Source organism: Gouania willdenowi, chromosome 11, assembly GCF_900634775.1.
Source record: "Gouania willdenowi chromosome 11, fGouWil2.1, whole genome shotgun sequence".
Taxonomy (NCBI): domain Eukaryota; kingdom Metazoa; phylum Chordata; class Actinopteri; order Blenniiformes; family Gobiesocidae; genus Gouania; species Gouania willdenowi.
In genome coordinates, this window is record NC_041054.1 from 758,387 (window position 1) to 779,550 (window position 21,164).

At 38.2% G+C, this 21,164-nt stretch overlaps 2 protein-coding genes across 22 annotated transcripts in view; both read left to right on the forward strand.

Moving 5' to 3' along the window:
- The window catches only part of LOC114471771 (plectin-like), a 105,040-nt gene extending 96,720 nt beyond the window's left edge, over nucleotides 1–8,320 (forward strand). For all 21 annotated transcript variants that reach the window (XM_028460659.1, XM_028460661.1, XM_028460662.1 and 18 more), the window contains one exon: nucleotides 725–8,320. In XM_028460659.1, coding sequence (XP_028316460.1) covers nucleotides 725–6,925 — 6,201 coding nt within the window. In that variant the 3' untranslated portion in view covers nucleotides 6,926–8,320. The remainder of the gene's footprint in view (nucleotides 1–724) is intronic.
- Nucleotides 8,321–9,258: 938 nt separating this feature from the next.
- LOC114472561 (tetra-peptide repeat homeobox protein 1-like) lies at nucleotides 9,259–13,819 on the forward strand. Its single transcript, XM_028461881.1, has 3 exons — nucleotides 9,259–9,769; nucleotides 10,675–11,054; nucleotides 13,667–13,819. The coding sequence occupies exons 1-3, from the start codon at nucleotides 9,370–9,372 to the stop codon at nucleotides 13,817–13,819; spliced, it is 933 nt and encodes a 310-aa protein (XP_028317682.1). The 5' UTR covers nucleotides 9,259–9,369.
- The last annotated feature ends 7,345 nt before the right edge of the window (nucleotides 13,820–21,164 follow it).

Sequence of the window (21,164 nt, forward strand, 5' to 3'; positions counted from 1 at the left end):
AACCAAGACAAATGTTCAGAAAAGAAACACTAAAAATACTCTTAAATGACCCCAAAAACATAAAATGACAACACAAATGCACAGAATGACTCCAAAGATACAGAAAATAACAACAAACATAACGATAGCAACAAAAATACACAGATTTACTCTGAAAACATAAAATAAGAACAAAAATAGAGAAAATTTTAAAATGACTCAAAAACTAAAATTATGATATTCAATACAAAGAAAATCACAAAAAATGACAACAGAATAACACAAAATTGTTTCAAAAGCAGAAGAAATTACAACATAAATGCACAAAATGACCCTCAAAGCACACAAATTTAGATAAAAATACACAAAAATGACCACTTAAATCCTTGTTTTTTTCCCCTATTAATGCTCAGATTGTTCATTATTTTAAATGCTAATATGATTGTTAATAATTTGGCTCTCGGATCAGGCAATCGCATTTTTGTGGACCCGGCTGTGATCAAAGATGCCATCTCCAAGCTATAGTATTCACCTTGTCTCCTCTATTTTATCTCTTTTATCTAGCAGTAATACATAAAACATGATCAATGTTGAAAACACGACAGGCACATGGACCTTTTAAAGGAGAAAGCAAACAAGTTTAGTTCTTACCAAATTACAGAACCTAATTTTGGGAATCTTAGTGATTTCAGTTTGGTGAGATATTATATCATAATTCATCAACCTTTTTTTCTTTTTTTCTCAGATTGCAAATGCCCAAAAAGAACAAATTGAGCAGCAAAAGGTGCAACTGCAGCAGTCGTTCCTCACCGAGAAAGAGCTGTTGTTGAAAAGAGAAAAGTCCGTGGAAGATGAGAAGAAGAAGCTTGAGAAGCAGTTTGAAGACGAGGTGAACAAGGCCAAGGACTTGAAGGCAGAACAAGAACGTCAACAGAAACTCATGGCAGAAGAGCAGAAGAAGCTTCACTCCATAATGGATGAGGCTGTGAGGAAGCAAAAGGAAGCTGAAGCAGAGATGAAGAACAAGCAAAAAGAAATGGAAGTGCTTGAAAAGAAAAGGGTTGAACAGGAAAAGCTTTTGGAAGCAGAGAACAAGAAGCTCAGAGAGAAACTGCAGAACCTTGAGGGTACTCCAAAGCATGCAGCTTCCAAAACCAAGGAAATTGAAGTTCAGACTGAGAAAGTTTCCGAGGAGCAGATGGTGACTATGACAACTGTGTCAACAACAAAGAAAGTCTTTAACGGGTCAGTTGAAGTGGACGTTGGAAAGAAAGGGGGATCACCATTAGGTTTTGAAGGAATCCGAGAAAGTGTTCCTGCTGAAAGGCTTCTGGACATCGGTGTCCTGACCAAGAAGGAGTTTGATAAACTGAAGAAGGGGAAAGTCTCTGTGGATGACCTTGGAAAGATTGACAAGATAAAAGCATGTCTGAAAGGACAGAACTGTATTGGAGGTGTGCTAACTCCATCCAAAGAGAAAATGGGCATTTATCAGGCCATGACTGAAAACAAGATTTCTCCCAACACTGCCACCATGCTTCTGGAAGCTCAGGCAGCCTCTGGCTTCATTGTTGATCCAGTAAAAAATAAAGCCTTCACTGTTGATGAATCTGTTAAAGAGAAATTAATTGGTCCTGAACTCCATGACAGAATGCTATCTGCAGAGCGAGCAGCCACTGGTTTTAAGGATCCATACACTGGATCCAAAATCTCTCTGTTTGAGGCCATGAAGAAAGGACTTATTGAGAAGGAGCCGGCCACTAAATATCTAGATGTACAGCTTGCAACTGGTGGCATTATTGACCCAATAAATAGCCACCGAGTGCCTCTTCAGACCGCCTACAAACAAGGCCTGTTTGATGCAGACATAAACAAAAAACTGACAGACTCCACTGATGATTGCAAGTTATTCATTGACCCCAGCACGCAGGAGCAACTTACCTACAAACAGCTACTAGAGAAATGCACCAAGGATGCAGAGACCGGCCTGTTGATCTTACCAGTGTCAGAGAATGCTGCGCAGGCTGACAGAACCTACACAGACACAGAAACTAAGGAGATATTCAGCAGATCAAAGTTGGATGTGCCATTTGGAAAGTTCAAAGGAAAAACCGTAACCATTTGGGAAGTAATTAACTCTGAATACTTTACGGAGGAGCAAAGGAGAGAATTGATTCGTCAGTACAAGACTGGGAAGATAACTGTGGAAAAGATTATCAAAATCGTCATCACTGTTGTGGAAGACAAGGAGAAGAACAATGAGAATGTATTTAATGGTCTAAGAGCTACAATTTCTCCCAGTGAACTGCTCGAGGCGAAGGTAATCAATAAAGACTTGTTCAACAAATTGAGTAATGGAAAGATAACAGTTAAAGAAGTCTCTGAGATGGACCCTGTGAAGAAGGCGCTACAAGGAACACCCAGTATTGCCGGAGTGTTAAATGAACCAACAAAGGAGAAAATGCCTTTCTATCAAGCCATGAAGAAAGAATTGCTCTCCCCAGAGACAGCGGTTAATCTTCTGGAAGCCCAAGCTGCAACAGGATTTTTAATTGACCCAGTGAAAAATGAGAAAATGCCAGTTGACGAAGCAGTGAAATCAGGCCTTGTTGGTCCCGAGTTGCATGAAAGACTACTGTCCGCAGAGAGAGCTGTCAGTGGCTACAAAGATCCATATTCTGGTAAAAATATTTCCCTGTTTGAAGCTATGAATAAGGGCCTTATTAAGAAAGATCAAGGTACCCGTTTGCTCGAAGCACAGTTTTCCACAGGTGGAATTATCGACCCCATTAAAAGCTACCGCATACCCCAAGACATTGCCTGCAAGCGTGGATATTTGGATGATTCAACCAGCAAATCTTTGAACAGCAACACTGATGAAACAAAAGTCTTTTATGATCCCAATTCGCAGGAGAATGCAACATATGCTCAGCTCATGAATAAATGCGTTACTGACAAAGAAACTGGACTTCCATTGCTTTCCCTCTCAAAGAAGGCCCAAAAGCCGAAAGAAGACAAACAGATTACAGAAGCTAAAACAAAGGAGGCATTGAACCAGGCAACCATGGAGCTGGAGTGTGGACCTTTCAAGGGAAGAAAACTTACTATTTGGGAAATTATTAATTCTGAATACATCACTGAAGAGCAAAGAATCGAGCTAATCCGTCAATATAGAACCGGACAGGTCACAATTGAAAAGCTGATAACGATAGTCATTACCATTGTTGATGAGAAAGTGGACAAAACAAAGGAGGAGGCCTGCTTTGAAGGTCTTCGGACACCCATCACTGCCAAGTCTCTTCTTGATTCAAACATCATTGATAAGACCACATTTGATCAACTTCAGCAGGGTAAGAAGACACCCAAAGAAGTCAGTGGAACTGATAAAGTAAGACAGTATCTGAAGGGCACAGACCGCATTGATGGTGTCACTATGGAAGGCTCAAATGAAAAATTAAGCATTTACCAAGCCATTAAAAATAAGGTTTTACAGCAAAACACAGGAGTCGCACTGCTCGAGGCCCAAGCCGGAACTGGCTTCATAACAGATCCTGTTAAAAACCTGAAGTACTCTGTGGATGATGCTGTGAAGGCTGGTGTTGTTGGCCCAGAGCTTCATGAGAAACTTCTCCTAGCTGAAAAAGCTGTGACAGGATACAAAGATCCATTCACAGGCCACAAGATTTCCTTGTTCCAGGCCATGAAGAATGAACTCGTCCTAAGGGAGCAAGCCATTCCTCTCCTAGAAGCTCAGCTTACTACAGGAGGGATCATCGATCCAGTCAGCAGTCATCGTGTGCCCAATGATGTAGCTATTCAGAGAGGCTATCTCAGTAAACAAATGTATAAATCTTTCATTGAACCCTCAGGTGATGTTAAAGGCTTCACTAATCCTAACACCAATGAAAGTGTGACTTATAGGCAACTGCTAGAAAAATGCACAAGAGATCCCAACACCGGCCTGTGTTACTTATCTCTTCCAAAAGTCCAAGCTCCTGCTCCCATTGAAAAATCTTATGAGTACACAGAAGAGCAAGCTGAAACAGATCTAGCAAATACTCAAATTGAGATACCACATAAGAGTTTTGCTGGAAAGAGTATGACCATTTGGGAAGTTCTGAACTCCAACATGCTTCCAGAAAAGGAGAGGCTTCGTCTCTTGGAGCAGTACCGCCTTGGACAAATCTCCAAGGACAGAATGCTAATAATCATTGTTGAAATCATTGAGCAGAGAGAGACTCTTAAGTCAGAGCAGAGCATGTCATGTGATGTCATCAGAAGAAAGGTTACCATTGATGATTTGTACAGTGCTCGCATTATTGACCTGGAAACATACAACCTCCTAAAACAAGAAAAGATGAGTACCCGTGAAGTCATGGAGATGCCATCGGTGAAGCAGTATCTTTTTGGCACTGGCTGCATTGCAGGAATCCTGTCTGATAGTCCTCCAAAGATCAGCATCTACCAAGCCATAAAGAGTGGAAAAATCAAACCTGAAGCTGGCTTGAATCTTCTTGAGGCACAAGCAGCAACTGGATTCATCATCGATCCAGTTAAAGATGAACTTCTAACTGTTGATGAAGCTGTGCGTAAAGGGCTTGTCGGTCCAGAACTTCATGACAAACTTCTGTCTGCAGAGCGAGCAGTAACAGGTTACAAGGACCCATACAGTGGAAAAGTGATTTCTCTTTTCCAGGCAATGAAAAAGGACCTCATTCCTGAGGATGGTGCCTTGAAGCTCCTGGAAGCCCAGAATGCCACTGGAGGACTGATGGACCCTGATTACTACTTCCGCCTCCCAACAGATGTTGCTATGCAGCGCGGATACATCAACAAGGAGACCCTTGACAGAATATCTGAACCCACGGCAGATGTGCAAGGCTTCATTGACCCGACCACAGATGAGGCTCAGTCTTATGCTCAGCTCCTAAAAAAATGCAGAGTGGATAAAGAAAGTGGTTTGCGGCTACTTTCACTGGCAGACCGAAAACTCCTGTTTAAGGGTCTCAGGAAACAAATCACTTTGGATGAGTTGCTGCGGTCACAGATCATCAACCAAAAGACTTACAATGAACTCAGTGAAGGTCTAATTTCAGTGGAGGAGGTCAGTAGAGATGTAAAGAAATACCTGGAGGGCACAAGCTGTATTGCTGGTGTGTATGTAGAATCAAGCAAAGACCGCCTGTCAATTTACCAAGCCATGAAAAGAAACATGATCCGACCAGGAACTGCCTTCGAGCTCCTCGAGGCTCAGGCTGCCACAGGTTATGTAATCGACCCAATTAAAAACCTAAAACTAAATGTTACCGAAGCTGTTAAAATGGGTGTAGTTGGTCCAGAGTTTAAAGATAAACTCCTCTCGGCAGAGAGAGCTGTTACGGGCTACAGGGAGCCATACTCTGGTAAAGTGATCTCTCTTTTCCAGGCAATGAAAAAGGGACTCATTCTGAAAGACCATGGCATTCGCCTGTTAGAGGCTCAAATTGCGACTGGGGGAATAATTGATCCACAGGAGAGTCATCGACTGCCAGTTGAAACCGCCTATGAACGTGGCCTCTTTGACGAGGAGATGAATGAGATCCTCACAGACCCCTCTGATGACACCAAGGGCTTCTTTGATCCAAACACTGAGGAAAACCTCACCTACCTTCAGCTGATGGAGAGATGCATGACAGACCCAGAAACTGGACTGGCTCTTCTTTTGTTGAAAGAAAAGAAACGTGAGAGGAAGACCTCATCAAAGTCCTCTGTTCGAAAACGAAGGGTGGTTATTGTTGACCCAGAGTCCGGCAAAGAAATGTCTGTGTATGAAGCATATCAGAAAGGCCTTATTGACCATCAGACATACTTAGAGCTCGCCGAGCAAGAGTGTGAATGGGAGGAAATCACAAGCACCTCCTCTGATGGAGTTGTAAAGTCTTTAATCATTGACAGAAGGTCTGGTCGTCAGTATGACATTGATGATGCCACCTCGAAAGGCCTGATAGACAAGTCTGCCCTGGACCAGTACCGTGCAGGAACACTATCCATCACTGAGTTTGCAGACATGCTGTCAGGAAACATGAGCGGCAGCAGATCACGCTCATCCTCTTTTGGCTCCTCTTCCTCCTATACAATGAGTCCAATACCTTCTATCAAAACACCAGCAACCATATGGAATGACCCAACAGAGGAAACCGGTCCTGTCGCTGGTATCTTAGACACAGACACACTGGAGAAGGTGTCGGTCACCGAAGCTATTCACAGAAACCTGGTGGACAACATCACTGGTCAGAGACTGCTGGAGGCTCAGGCTTGCACTGGAGGCATCATTGATCCCAACACTGGGGAGAAATTTAGTGTTGCAGATGCAATGAACAAAGGGCTTGTGGACAAAATTATGGTGGATCGTATCACCCTAGCCCAAAAGGCCTTCAATGGCTTTGAGGATCCCCGAACAAAATCCAAAATGTCTGCAGCTCAAGCTCTTAAGAAAGGTTGGCTTTACTACGAAGCAGGACAACGGTTCCTCGAGGTCCAGTATCTCACTGGTGGCTTAATTGAACCAGATGTGACAGGCAGAGTCGCTTTAGATGAGGCTTTGAAGAAAGGTGCTTTAGACGCACGTACAGCGCAGAAGTTACGAGATGTTAGTGCGTATTCCAAATACCTCACATGCCCTAAAACAAAGCTTAAGATCTCATACAAAGATGCTATGGAACGAAGCATGGTGGAGGAGGGAACTGGCCTTCGTCTGCTCGAGGCCTCATCTCAGTCGAGCAAAGGTCTTTACAGTCCATACAGTGTCAGTGGCTCCGGCTCTGCAAGCGGGTCAAGGTCAGGTTCAAGAACCGGCTCTAGGTCTGGCTCCAGAAGAGGCAGCTTTGACGCCACTGGGTCTAGTTTCACAACAACCTTTTCATCTTCCTCATACAGTTCTCCAACCACCTATGGTCGCAGATATTGAACTAACAATTCAGAAAACATCATCTGAGACGCAAAGTATAGAAAAATCACAACCCTCACCTGATGCCTAATCCCAGCTGGACAAAGACTATCTTTGTTCTAATCTTCCTGGAACTGTTACACTTTTTTTTTTAAAGTTTAATTTTATATATCCTGCATAATTTAGTTTTCCTGCTTCTTCCATGTTTTAGTTACAGCCACGACTTTCAGAGTTTTTGTTTGTGTTGCAAACTGCTTTTTTTTTGGACATTTTTGTGGTAAACTTTACCAACATAAACTTTTACAGTGTTCCACACTGTTGCTTTAATTTGTTCATAATACCAAGTCCCTCATAGAGAAAAGCCTGATTTGAATGTATAAACTTAAGATTGTGCACATGTGTATATTTTGACTGTGGAGCAGGATTAAGATCTTTAAACGATATGTAACTTTCCATAGTTGACTTCTTGATTGCACAAGTGCAAGAGTGATAGACATGATTTGACCCCTTCAAAAGCTACATTCAAGCAAAATGTGTCAAATGTACTCATTTTTATTTTGAAATGATCAATACCTATTAATGATTTAGGTGTTTTCCCGCTCAAATGTCTTCCAAGAATCTTCCGCTTTTGTTGGAACTGTAGCTATAAACTGAACTATCAACGATTTTTTTGCAACTGTACCAAAAACACACTCGCTCACGTATTGTTAGGTTTTATCCGACTATCTTCCGATTCTTATGATCCAAACATGCTTTGTAAGTGCCTGCAAATCCCCATTTAAAACTTTACAGGGGTGATGAGTGGTTTTAAGGCGATGCAGAGACAAACTGCAGACTGACTGATGCATGACTGAATAAACTGTTGTATTCATAACCATTGTAACATTGCTGTAGTATATCACCTTAGCCTTTTTACAGCCCAATAGCAGGACGCCTCAGTCTGGGCTATATATAATACAATTTTACATAATAGAAAGGATTTTTTTTTTTTTTCCCTGCCAGACTTTAGAATAATACTCTATAGTTATCTTTCAATCTCCTGCTCAAAGCCATGAAATAAAGAAAGATCCTTAAGCTTTGCACCTGACCCAGCATTGGTATTGTACACTACAGATACTTATTTTCAGTTGAATTCTTCTTTGTAAAAGCAAGACTTTTTAATCTATATCATGTTTATTTTCTTACTCTGTCTGCTTTGCATGATATACTAACATTTAAAAGGTGCAAAAAAAGAGAAATAGTTGTGTTCATTTCAGCCTTATCTCCTTTCTTTGTTATATTTTAAAAGGTTTGAAGGATGTATTTTAGTGAGGGTTGTCAGGCCTTGTTTAAACCGGTGTATTTATAATAAAAAAGGAACAAGGAATTATATTGTAACAGGTTACACGATGTAAATAAATATGGAGTTGAAATGTTTCTTTTCTTTGGGTGTTTTCATTCCGACGTGTGGGATTGTTTTCTGCTGTTGGTCACTTAACTGTAGCCTATTTATAATGACATATTCAGACATTTGGCCTGTATTTCATTACCAGTTTATTTACAATGAAAATAATACATGAAAGCTCACATTCCTCAGTTTATTCAACTTTAAAACGCAGTAACATCTGAACGCCTATGGCCCAATTTCGTCTGTGTTTAATAGGCTAGTACGATAGAGCAGACATGGGCACCTTTTATAACAGTGGGGGGCCACAAAAATCTGATTATTGTCCTTTAGTGTAATTTTGTTTTAATTTTAGTGTATTTTTGGTGTTTTGTGTTTGTGTGCTTTGATTTTGGGGGCCATACAAAATTAAACCGAGGGCACATTACATTAAAAGTAGGATTAACATGTTAATTCCATTGAGATAAATAATAGGACCTAAAATTAGTTTGGGGACGTTTTCCTGCTGTTTTTTCCATTTATTTATTTAGCATACATTAAAATAGAAAAGTGCAAGGAGGGAACGAGCCCAAACGGCTTGTAAAAAAGTTCCACACCTTTCAATGAATATATACAATTTAAAATAAAGGCCAACAAATGAACACTTACAAAATTATGAGACAAAATGCACAATTCATCTTTGACATATGAGGGTAAAATAATATATAGACAAAGTACACAAAAATCAATATCAAAAGACAATGAAAATATTGAACAAAATATTAATTGGGAAATCAAAAAATAAATACAAAATGAAAACATATATTCATACACATGCGAATACAAACATATTAAAGATTGGAAATTTATTTTTTATTTTGTTATTAATGTTTACGGTACTTATAATCAACCTTTATGTGTTTACAAACTTTACATTAGTTTACATTAGTTTGGTTGTAAAGTAATGGTTAATGTATTAATTGTCGTGGGAACTGTATTGTGCAGTGATGATCAAAGCTGGCCGCTGATTGGTCAGCGTCCGTGGGACAGTGAGGTCACGTTAAGGTCAACGTGAGCACCTGTTCACCTCCATCATTCCAACATGTCTCTGTCTAAAGAAGAACAGTCTCTGGTCCCTGGGGAGGAGCTGACTCTGGGCAGACTGGTGAGGTGCACCCGGTGCCTCCATCACGGCATCGTGGTGGCCAAGCGCGGTCACGGTAAACGGTGTCCGTTCCGTCTGTGTCGGTGCTGGAAGTGTAACCAGGTCACACAGCGGACCGAGACCTCCGACCTACACCGGAGGTTGAAGAAAAAGAAGACGAGGCAGGAGCGGCAGACGCCGGGAGGCCAAACCGGAGCAACCCAGGCTGAAGGTGGTCCGACAACCAGTGCTGAAGCCTGGGGGAGGAGGGATCCTGCCGGCCTCCCGGGCCGGGCTGACCTGGAGGGAGAGCCGGTTTCCGGGCCGGACATCAGGGAGGTGCTGCCCCCTGTTCCAGGTGAGAAACACAATATTATTCACCTAATTACACTCAATGACTCATAAATGCTTTTATATGGTAAATGTATACAGCTGAATATGTAATCATTTAAATGTTATTTATTTTGTATTTCATTTTTATTTATTTTATGTTTTTATTATTTATTTTATTCGTTTCATTTTAAAATGAATAATCAATAAAACTTTGATCCAGTGGAATGATGTCAACATTTAGATTATTTTTTTTTAAAATTATTATTATTATTTTTTAACTATAATTATTATGTTTTCTTACTTGCAGGGACGCAGCTTATTTTGTTTTTATTTTGTATTCATTTTAGATTTATATGATTTTATGTAATTTATTCTTTTAATTTTAAAATGCATTTAAAAAAGAAAATATGACTTGGAACCAGTGGAATGATGATGAAATTTAGATAATGTGAAACTTTTGAGAAAATACCTTATTTTTAAAAAATTATTATTTTTTTAAACTATAATTACAGTTATTATTTTTTTCCCCAAACAATAATGGTTAAAAAAAATGGTGCAGTATCATTTTATATTTATATTATTACATTATTTATTTTATTTTTATTTTATTCATTTAGTTTCAAAATGAATTTAAAAAAAAAATCTAACTTTGAACCAGTGGAATGATGTAGAGATTTAGATGATGTGAAACTTTCTAGAATATACCTTATTTTTCAAACATTGGTCGAAATCAAATGCTTGCAACTTTCCCCCCTTATTTTTTACCTTTAAAAAAAAAAAAAAGGGTATATTTTCATCACAATAACATAACTAATGAATTTTAACAAGATTACGTGGCCCTTGTAAAAAAAAATATGCTTGTATATCTTATATATTCTAAATCTGTGATGATTAAAGTGTTTATAATGTATCAGCTTTCTCTACTTCCAGGTTCTTTGTGTAATGAAGGTGTAAATCGACCCGTGTCTTTCAGTGGTTTTCCTTATGTGACTCCAAACGCGTTCCCAACCAACTTCCCTCCAAACCCGAGCTTCATGAACCACGTGTCGTTACTACCACACGTACCTGCACCTGTACCTGTACCTGTACCTGTACCTGCACCTGCACCTGTACCTGTACCTGTACCTGTACCTGCACCTGCACCTGTACCTGCACTTGTACCTGCACCTGCACCTGCACCTGTACCTGTACCTGTACCTGTACCTGTTCAGCCCAACAGCAACTTCCTGTTCCTCGTTGGACCTTCCATGTACCCTCACCATCAGCAGGAGGGCCTTTCTCACCCTCCCATGGGTCATGAAGTGATTACTGTAAGTGGTTATTAAAAGGTACTTGTAGTGAAAAATGTAAATAACTACAAATGTGTTTGATGTGTTACAAATAGCCTAAATATACACATTTTTTATATATAAAAAAGACATTAAAAGGACTGATTCTTAATATCAATATTGGGTCACAATCCAAAAAATGTTGGAAACCATTGCATTAAATAGTTTTTTTTCCCACTTATTTACAAAATGAGATTATTTAAATGTGTTATCACTTGTTCATTCCATTATTATGCTCTAGAGTTGTTTTTTTTATAGTTTTCTAAGCAAAATGTTGTAGTCGGTAATGGGGGTGCTTGGATTCAGAAGTAAAGAGAAAGGGGGTGCAGAAAACTTTGAGAAACACTGCACATGTCAAACTAAAGGCTCGGGGGCCAAATCAGCCCTTTAGAGCATCCGATTCGGCCCGCAGGTGAAAGTAAAATTGACAAAAATGATTAATTATTGTGTAAATTACCGAATAATTCATTTGTAGATATCTCAACCCCTCCAATGACACACATTCAATGAAATTCCACAATATAATGCTTATATCACATGATGGAAGTTATTTTTCATCTTAAATTGTTGAAACAACTCAAAATTTTTTCAGAATCTTGCAATTTCCTCCCAATTATTCCACAAAATTTACTGAGATTATTTTTTTGTTTTTCAAAAATGACACAAAATCTAGGAAATTTAAAGAAAAATCTATAACTTATTGCTTGAACATTGTAGGTTTCCTTACATACTTTCTATATCAAATATACGCGGAAGTGCAAAGTAAGGTACATTATGTTGACAGAATGACAGAAAAAACATGAACCATTTTGGAAATGACCAAGTTGTATCTCATCCCCTCCAAACACAAAAAATCTATTAAAATCCACAATATTTGCAGAGCTCAGTTTTCAGTTGTTATATCACATGACGCCAGTCATTTTTATTCCCAAATTGTTAAAAGAACTCCCATTTTTTTCCAAAATCTGGCAAAATTTTCCTCATTATTCCACAAAATTTCCCTAGAATCGGTAAATTTAGGTGAAGATCCTGCAGGACTGATATACTCAACATACCTTATCATTTATATATGGAACGACACATTAGTGTTAAATTTTGCTCTTTTTCCATCTAAAATCTGTGGCCCTATTAAACTCAAACTGGTCCGTCATTTGGCACCTGAACTAAAATTATTTTGACACCCCTGGTCTACAGTTTCTAAACAGTAATGGAGTGTAACTCTAATGGTTGCTATAACAACAAGAGAAAACCCCACAGAAACATTTCTTTTGTGTCTGAGTCAGAGTTATCCAGATGTTGGCTCCATAATATCGATACACACAAAATGTTTACGTTAGGATGAAATTTGGTGGTATGTGAGGGCCGCTTCAAGCTGAGCTGCTATGAGAGGGATCTGTGGGCTAAGCTAACGGGCTAAGCTAATTGGCACCAAGCCAAAGTTACATCTGAAACCAGACGCAATCCCGACATAATTCTTTCACAAAAAGTCCTTGAATGCAGCTTGTAAACATACTTGTTCAGATCATGACTACATTTCTGATTACAGGGGATACTATGGCGGGTGTCATGGCACTAACCGGACCCCCACCACATTGTTTCCTCTAACTTCCTTGTGGCTAAAATGATGAACTCTGTCAGGAGAACTACCTGTTGGTTAGGGCGTTGTCAGGTGCTGACCCTCAGAGGTAGTGGAGCATCATCCAATCAATGACAGATGTCCTTTCACGCAGCTTTCATCACAGTTTCTAACCATAGTGCACCATTTGTTTACTTCCAACACCTAACTACTCAGCCATGGCTCGTTTTCTGCTGCTAACAACAGCTCTGGATGTTGAACTTTATCACTGAAGGAGAGGTTACACACAGAAACAGAAAAACTACACTTCCCACAATGTAAACAGACCTGTCAGCCTCTACCTCCCACAATGGAACATTTCTATAAAGTGACAGGCCAGGCTGATCAACAAAATTGCGTCATATCCTGTCCAAAATGGCGGCTCTACATAGTTTATTTCCCAAGGTATAAAATCATTTTAAAAAGTCGTTTTAATGGTGTTTTTTTATTTTGTTTTTTTTAAAAGGCACACATATGTTTATTGGTAATACATTTAAACACATTTTTGAGGATATACATTTCCACTGTGGCACATGTGTCAAACTCAAGGCCCGGGGTCCAAATCCGAGTCTTAGAGCATTAATTTGGCCCGCAAGAAAAAGTAAAAGTGATGGAAAAAACATGAATTATTGTCTCAGCCCCTCTAAATACACATGGATACAAAATTTGTAAATTCCCCATGCTTATATCACATCAAACTATTCTACAAAATTAAATAACAAATGTTCATAAATTAAAAGAAATATAAGTGAATTTCAGTTTAAGGTCACTGGATATTGTCTATCATGTAATTTATATGTGGAAATGCAAACTAGAGCATATTAAAGTTAAAATTGCTCTTTGCTGAAATCTGTTGGCCCACTTGAGATCAAACTGGTCTGTATTTGGTCCCTGAACTATAATGATTTTGACACCCGTGCACTACAGGTATCCTGTATTTAGTACACGTGTGGCTCATGTGTTAACGTATGTGTTTCAGGCCTTGATGCAGTACCTGATGACGCTGCCTTTCCACCTGCTGTGTAAAATCATCCATCTGATAATGACCATAGCGCCACCGCCCCCTCTTGGGCCTCAAACCACCGAGGAAACCCTTGAAGAGCACAAATGTGTTGACCCAACAGGCCTGTGACCTCACTGTTTCTCTGGGCTCAGTCACATGTTCAGGTTTGACTCGTTTACTGAACAGTTTTTTTCTGATTTAAGACGAACAATCAGAGGTTTTAGTCACGTTTTTATGACCGTGCTCAGTTTTGTTCCTTAAACGTCTCATGGATGCTGTGAAAGTTTGCACCAGTAGCCTTTGGTTATAAGTGTTAATAATATTACATTTTGCACTTTTATATTTGTCTATTGTTTTCTGTCGTCTCCGTAAACAAACACCACCACTTCCTGTGTGAATTAAAAAGATAACAGCCTCAGCGTTGTGATTAAGCCTAAGCAAAATATCAAGATTCAAGATACATCAACATTTCTATTTTGGCCAATATGGAAAATTACAATATATCCTATAAAAAGGTATTTTTATTTTATAGCTTATTTTGTATTAAATACTCATTTTAGGCTTCTCTACTTCTCAGATCAACATAAAAAGCTCAGTTAGATGGATTTGTGAGTTGCTTTCAAACCCAGACCTTCATCTTAACAAGCCACACTACACAACTCACTCACACGTGCTGTCCCTGAGGGAAGAAGAAGTCAAAAGTGACACACATTGTGCCGCTGTTTGGTAATAAATGTACGTGTGGCATTTGTATCAGTAAATTTAACCCAGAATTATCTTTCTGATCAGACTTTGAGTTAAAAATATCTAGATTTATATCGTATATCACCGTTTGATGAAAAGCCTTTTGGTCCATATTGCCCAGCACTAGTTGTGATGCAGAAGGTCTAGCCACTACATTTGATAATCAACGTTCTGTGATTATTCATAAAAAGCAATGTTAGAACGCTTTCAGGAGCCTCACTGTGTCCAAGAAAACATCAACACTTTTATAAATACCAAAAGAAAACATTTCAAGCAGAAAATAGCGAAAACAAACGTAACCAACCGTTATAGGAAAAACACTTTTAAAACTCACATGTTTTAACATTTGTAAAAGTGTTTAGTAATTTAAAAAAAAGCCTAGTAATAATTTTGTAAATGTTGTTTACAAAAATGTGAATTCATTGTGGAATTTGTGAAGTGTTTTGCCACTTACGGTGGCCCTGAGTGCTAAGCACGAATACATAAGCGAAAACACAAAATGCGAAAAACACAATAGAAAACCTGAAGAGGTTGGTATGGGGGATCTTTTGTCTTTTGTGTATGCGTTTCTTTTTTTCATTTTGTGGTTTGTCTTTAGCATTTTCTTTTTTGCTCGCGTTTTGTCTTGTTTGCGTTTGTGGTTTTGTCTTTTGTATTGGTTTTCTTTTTTGCATTCGCATTTTGTCTTTGTGTTTGCGTTTTTCTTTTTTGCGTTCTTGATTTATGTTTTGCGTTCGCATTTTGTCTTTTGCGGGTTTTTTTTTGCTCGTGTTTTTGTGTTTGCGTTTGTCCTTTTGTGTTTGCGTTTTTCTTTTTTTGCGTTCTTGATTTATGTTTGCGTTCGCATTTTGTCTTTTGCGGGTTTTTTTTGCTCGTGTTTTGTGTTTGCGTTTTGTCTTTTGTGTTTGCGTTTTCTTTTTGCGTTCTTGATTTATGTTTGCGTTCGCATTTTGTCTTTTGCGGGTTTTTTTTGCTCGTGTTTTTTGTTTGCGTTTTGTCTTTTGTGTTTGCGTTTTCTTTTTTGCTCGTGTTTTGTGTTTGCGTTTGCGTTTGTCTTTTGTGTTTTGCGTTTTCTTTTTTGAGTTTGTGTTTTGTGTACTTAATAAGTCACCACAAGGACGACAGCGAGTACAGAGGATAAAAGGATAAAGCACTTCACATTATCAATCCTCCATGGGGAGCTACATAACATTCATTGTCTGGCCCAAAAACACTGAACATACAAATACAGAAGAACCATAGAATTGAACCCCCACCCATGGAAAAAAATCAAATCTTGGCAACCCCTGATGTGGAGATTCATATATTATTTACACACATTTAATGCTCAGATCCATCTAGTCCCAACAGGTCATAACTCATAACTCAGGGTGACCATGACGTCATTCCTTTAATGATGAAGTGTGGGAGGAAACACTAATATAATATAATATATGTTTACTAATTTTAGCTTCTGGTGCTGTGAAACAAACCTATTGGACAACAGTCTAAATACTATTATCTCCCCCTGTTTAGAGTGCTCTGATGGCTCCCACCAGCAGGGGGGGTGCTGAATGCTGATTGGATGTGGTTCAGCTCAGCTGATTCTAAGCTGATTGATTGGTATCATTGAGGTAAGTTTCTACTGTTATGAGTTTAACACCTGTAATAGTTTCAGACTTTGAGTTTCTCAGTGAATTCCTCACATTTCACTGCTGCTGTGTTTTGTAGAACGTTTTATAGCTCAGATCTAAAGTGGTAAGAAACCTGTTGATATACACTCATAATGTGCTGTTTACACCGTTTAAATAACTAATATAAATGTATGAAGCTGTGTGACATTTAAACATAACTATGACATTTCCACATGAAAATGTTTTATCTCACCATTACTAATAAAATAATACGGATATATTTGACTCAAGTAGAAGTACTCTTACTTGATTGAAAGTACTTTTTTCTACTGTAATGTGTGCACTTGTCTTAATCCTTATTTAATTAACAGTCTTTTACGTAATTATGTACATTTTTCTTTCTTTTCTGTGTTTAGCATTTCTTCTTTCATTTGTACAATTCTGGAGCCTCTAAGAAAGTAATATTTCCCTAAATAAAGTACTTATTATTCTGAAGTAAGTCATACTTAAAATACTCAAGTACAAGTAAAAAGTAGGTCAATTAAATAGTACTCAAAGTTAAGTTACGAGTACTTTCCACCGTCCATATTTATTTTTTGGTAATAATCTTGGTACGATCCCCTACATACAGTAAACATCTCATGTAGAAACTTAAAAAGAGACCAAAATCTACCACAATTGAAACTTAATTTATTTTCACAAAGTCATGTGTATAAATAAAAGGTTTGTCAGAATGTGCAATTATTTTTTCAAATAAAAAACAATGAATTTAATTCAAAGTATAAATGTTAAAAAGATTCAGAGAGTTCATGAAACATCTAAAATAATAATTTACTCAGTATCTGTTTGGTGTAGAAAACACAGATTACTTCTTTTACAACACACTGAAGTTACAAGGAAAATCACTGATTTAGAAAAAGCAAACTCAAGTACCAGTAACGTGAGTACTTAGTGTATGTTTTGGACATTAGATTTTTTTGGTCCAGAAGAGGATATTAAAAAAAAAAAAATTATTTAATTTTCATTTCGAATTTAAAAAATAAGATTGACGTTTAAGCTAGCTACTTTTTCTTTATCAGGGTCGAGAAGTGATGAACAAACAAGAATTAAATTAGTCAATTTTTTCAATATTGTGCGACCAAAGTGCTGTTTTCACAGTAAAAGCGCGTTCCGTGCACTGAGCAGTTGAGAAATCGATGCAACAGATGATGATTTAAAAAGCAACCTGCAGGTTCGAGTGAATTTCAAAGTAAAAGCCCTGTGCTCTGGACCAAAGCTCCCTGATATTGTTCACCAGCGTGTTGGAGCTGAGAATCTTCTCTGGATGGATGTTCCTGGGATTTCTGCTGACTCAACAAGTTCAAGAGGTGAAGGTGAGCAACCTGAATGATTTCCTCATCAGTCAGAGCACGTGTCAAACTCAAGGCCCGGAGGCCAAGTCCGGTCCTTTAGAACATCTAATTTGGGCCGCAGGGAATTATTGTATAAATTATTGATAATCCAGCTGTAGATTACTGTATCTGAAATTCACCCAATTAATGAAACGCTACAGTATTTTTTAGAGGTTTGCTGTTTTCCTTTGTTTATATCACATGAATGCAGTCATTTTATTAGTAAATTGTTGAAAACAACTCAAGATTTTTCCACATATCTTGCAATTTCTCAAAAACAGTTCTACAAAATTCCTCTAAATTACACAAAAAATGGTTAAAAAAATCAAGTGAATTTAACATTAATGTTAAAATTGTTCTTTTTTGCCGCCCACTTGAGATCAAACTAGTCCATGAGTTTGACACCCATGGGTTAGGTTATTTCTCTACTTTGTACCGCTATGAAGTGTTAATTCATAAACATGTTCACCTGAAAGTTGTTTGACGTACAAGATGATGCTATATAATCAACAGAAGCAATAAATAATGTTTCTGGTGCTCCAGAGGATGTTAAGTTGAAATATAAACCTCTTTCTCTCATTAATTTGATTTTGGCTCTCGGTAAGAGATGAACCCCCGGGTTACAGGCCATCACTCATCACAGCTTGGCAGGAGGTATTAGTTACATCTGTAATGATCTCACACCATGGCTCTCAGCCATTCTGGGAGGAAACACCAGGATGGTTCCTGTAGTTGTACAGGGAAAGGTGGGTCTGAAATCAGACTCAGAAATCACTTTTCATTCCCGTTTGCAAATGACTCGTAACTTTATGTTAACTTGATTCTTTTGTTATTTACGGTGCTACTACTTCCTGATTGTGCGTGAAACTTCCTGTGTGGTGTATATGAAGTAGTGTTGGGATGAATTTGCATGTTTTCCATTTGAATAGTTCTTCCATCCTAAGACAAGTCCATATGTTATGTATTCAGAAAAAGGAAAGAAAAGCAGCTGGAATCCTGTCAAATCTCTGACCAATCACTGCCATCTGGGCCAAATGGAAAGAACCAATCAGATGCCTTGTTAGGCAAAACTCTGAACCCTTCACTGGACTACTTTGGGATTACTTTGATGGTAACTAAGTAGCTTAATAAACTCATGGTGTCACTTTTTCACTTCCGATTTGATACCGATATTGCAACCTTTCATATTGGTTGATACTGATATCGATCTAATTCGATATCGACAGGAACCAAACATACTTTTATGACTTATTTTGTTGTGTGGAATGTTAAAAAAAGGTTTGATTGAGTGATATTAGACAAACAGTTGGTGTGAGAAAAACTGACACGTTTATTATCAACCAATGGGTTACAGACATTTTAATTTTAAAAATAAGAATATTCTATAATTGAATAAAATAAATGAATAGATCAATTAGAAGACTCTGAAACATAACCTCTACAAATCGAAGGAGAACAAAAAATGAGTTAAAAATATACTGCTTTACATTGGCGTGCTTATAGATGCAGATTGTTGTAATTCAATACTAGTTTTTTTATGATATTGGACCAATATCTGATATTATTATGGAATCAAGACATCGTTGATTAAAGTCTATACTCATCTCACTACATACCACCCTACAGTTCCTTTGAATATCTGCTCTGACCCGTTGCTTCCTGTTTGTGTCACGTTTGCACTTCCCAGCGATTGTGATCCAAAGCGGAGGAGTTCTTCCAGTTCCTCCTGTAATAGAACAACATCCCATGATCAGTACCTGATAGCATAACCACACAGAGCTGTGCTGGTAATACTGGTGGAAACGCGTCATCATTTCCTCCCATAGTCCACAAACATGTAGGTTTTATCAATCAGACTGCAGACTATGGCTTTAATTCACCTTTTATTCAGATTAACAGTTAAATCCTCTTTAAACTGACCCTGTAAACACTTAATTACAAATGAAAATGGCCATTTCGAATTAAAACTAAATCTGAATTAGGTGGCTGATTATAATTAATTAATTAATTAATACCGAATGGAATAATTCCTCAACCTTGTAAACGTTTATTCCGCTTTAAATAATTCTGGTCATTGTGCGCATGCTCGTCCAGTATGTTATTGTCCACCTGCTGCTTCTAAACTACAATAAAAATAAAAATAATTCTTATTATGTGGTTTCCTGTGTTGTAGCCGAAAACTATTGGTTTGTTTTGTGCTTTTTCCGATAGACGTGAATACGTCACGTCCAATCAGAACTCTTACCTAAAGCGGAATTGAATAAAGCTGAATAAACGTGTTTTCCATGCAAACCTCAATTCGGAATCACAAGCTGGGTTTCCATTACAGATTTTCACAAAATAAAAGCGATATTTCTAAATGTCGACAAAGTATAATTGTCCTTTAAACGTGTTTCCATTGAACGTTGCTTTGTGCTGGAGTCTCGCAACTACCGCGGAATCTCATCTCGTGAGATTTCGCTGCTGGAAGACGGACGCTCCAAAACTCCTCATAACAACACATGCAGAGTTTGCTGGTGGGAGGGTGGTCATTGCCCCACCCAGTGGTTAAAAGTTTTCATTACAGTTTTCCCAATTGTTAACATAACTTACACAATATGCAAATATCTTAAGTGCAAAAAAACACAGTGACTAGGAAACAATAAAGGCTGTTGCTATTGGTTCAGACCCAGACCTCAGACAAACCAGACAATAGTTCTGGCACTTCTTGTGCGCATGCGTCCACATGCACAGTAAGCCGAATGCCGGTAGTTCCGTCATTCTAGCTATAGTTCTGTCAGTTTTATTTAAGTCCTTACCCTATCCCTAACGGAAACCCAGGAAATACCCTAAATTGTATCTTTTTTTTTTTGTATATGTATTTTTAAAGGTGGAATTTGCCATGTAAAAAAAATGTCACAAGTGGAATTCGAACCCACACCAGCGGAAGGAAGAATCCTTGAGTATAGCACCTTAGACACAGTGGTAACACAGGCATAGTAATATAGAAAAGGTCCGGCAGTTACGGAACTGCACATGCGCACAGGAAGTGCCAGAACAATAGTCAGGTTTGTCTGCGGTTCGGGTACGGAACTATAGACACTTTGTAAATGATAACGCTGCTTAGTTTGAGCAATTTTACTCTTTTACTCTCTCCTTCTTTAAGTCTCTCTCTCTCTCTCTCTCTCTCTCTCTCTCTCTCTCTCTCTCTCTCTCTCTCTCTCTCTCTCTCTCTCTCTCTCTATATATATATATATATATTTTTTTTAATAATTTACTTTACCAAATTAAAATACATCATGTAATCGTGGCCAGTGAGTAGATTTTAGGGATTAATGGAATAAAGAAGGATAGAGGAATAGGATATCTTTGATCTTGAGCTTGGAAACCTCATTATGTAAGAATACAACGAATCCAGACACGTTGTTTTTATAAAACCAGGAGTTCCTCTGGATCGGTGATAAAAGATAAAAGTGCTGCTGAGTGTTGGATGAACATTGTGTATTTTCCTGCTGCTCAGCATTGCCAACATGTGTGTTCAAGCAGTGAACAAACACCTAAGTGACAGAGGCCCAGTGTGAGGAGAAAGCGTCAGAGATAACACAGGTGGATAAACACCATGTGTGCTCCAGGAATGCATACCCTCCCACTCACTGTTTGAAGACATGTTAAAAGACGACTGACATTTAACACTTGACATTTTCCTCATTTGGGATTTCACAATAAAATAACGTCCACATTTTTAGT

Coding starts and splice junctions, on each gene's coding strand:
- LOC114472561 (XM_028461881.1), top strand. CDS start 9,370: ATGTCTCTGTCTAAAGAAGAACAGTCTCTGGTCCCTGGGGAGGAGCTG. Junction 9,770..10,674: donor GGTGCTGCCCCCTGTTCCAG/GTGAGAAACACA, acceptor CTCTACTTCCAG/GTTCTTTGTGTAATGAAGGT. Junction 11,055..13,666: donor TGGGTCATGAAGTGATTACT/GTAAGTGGTTAT, acceptor TATGTGTTTCAG/GCCTTGATGCAGTACCTGAT.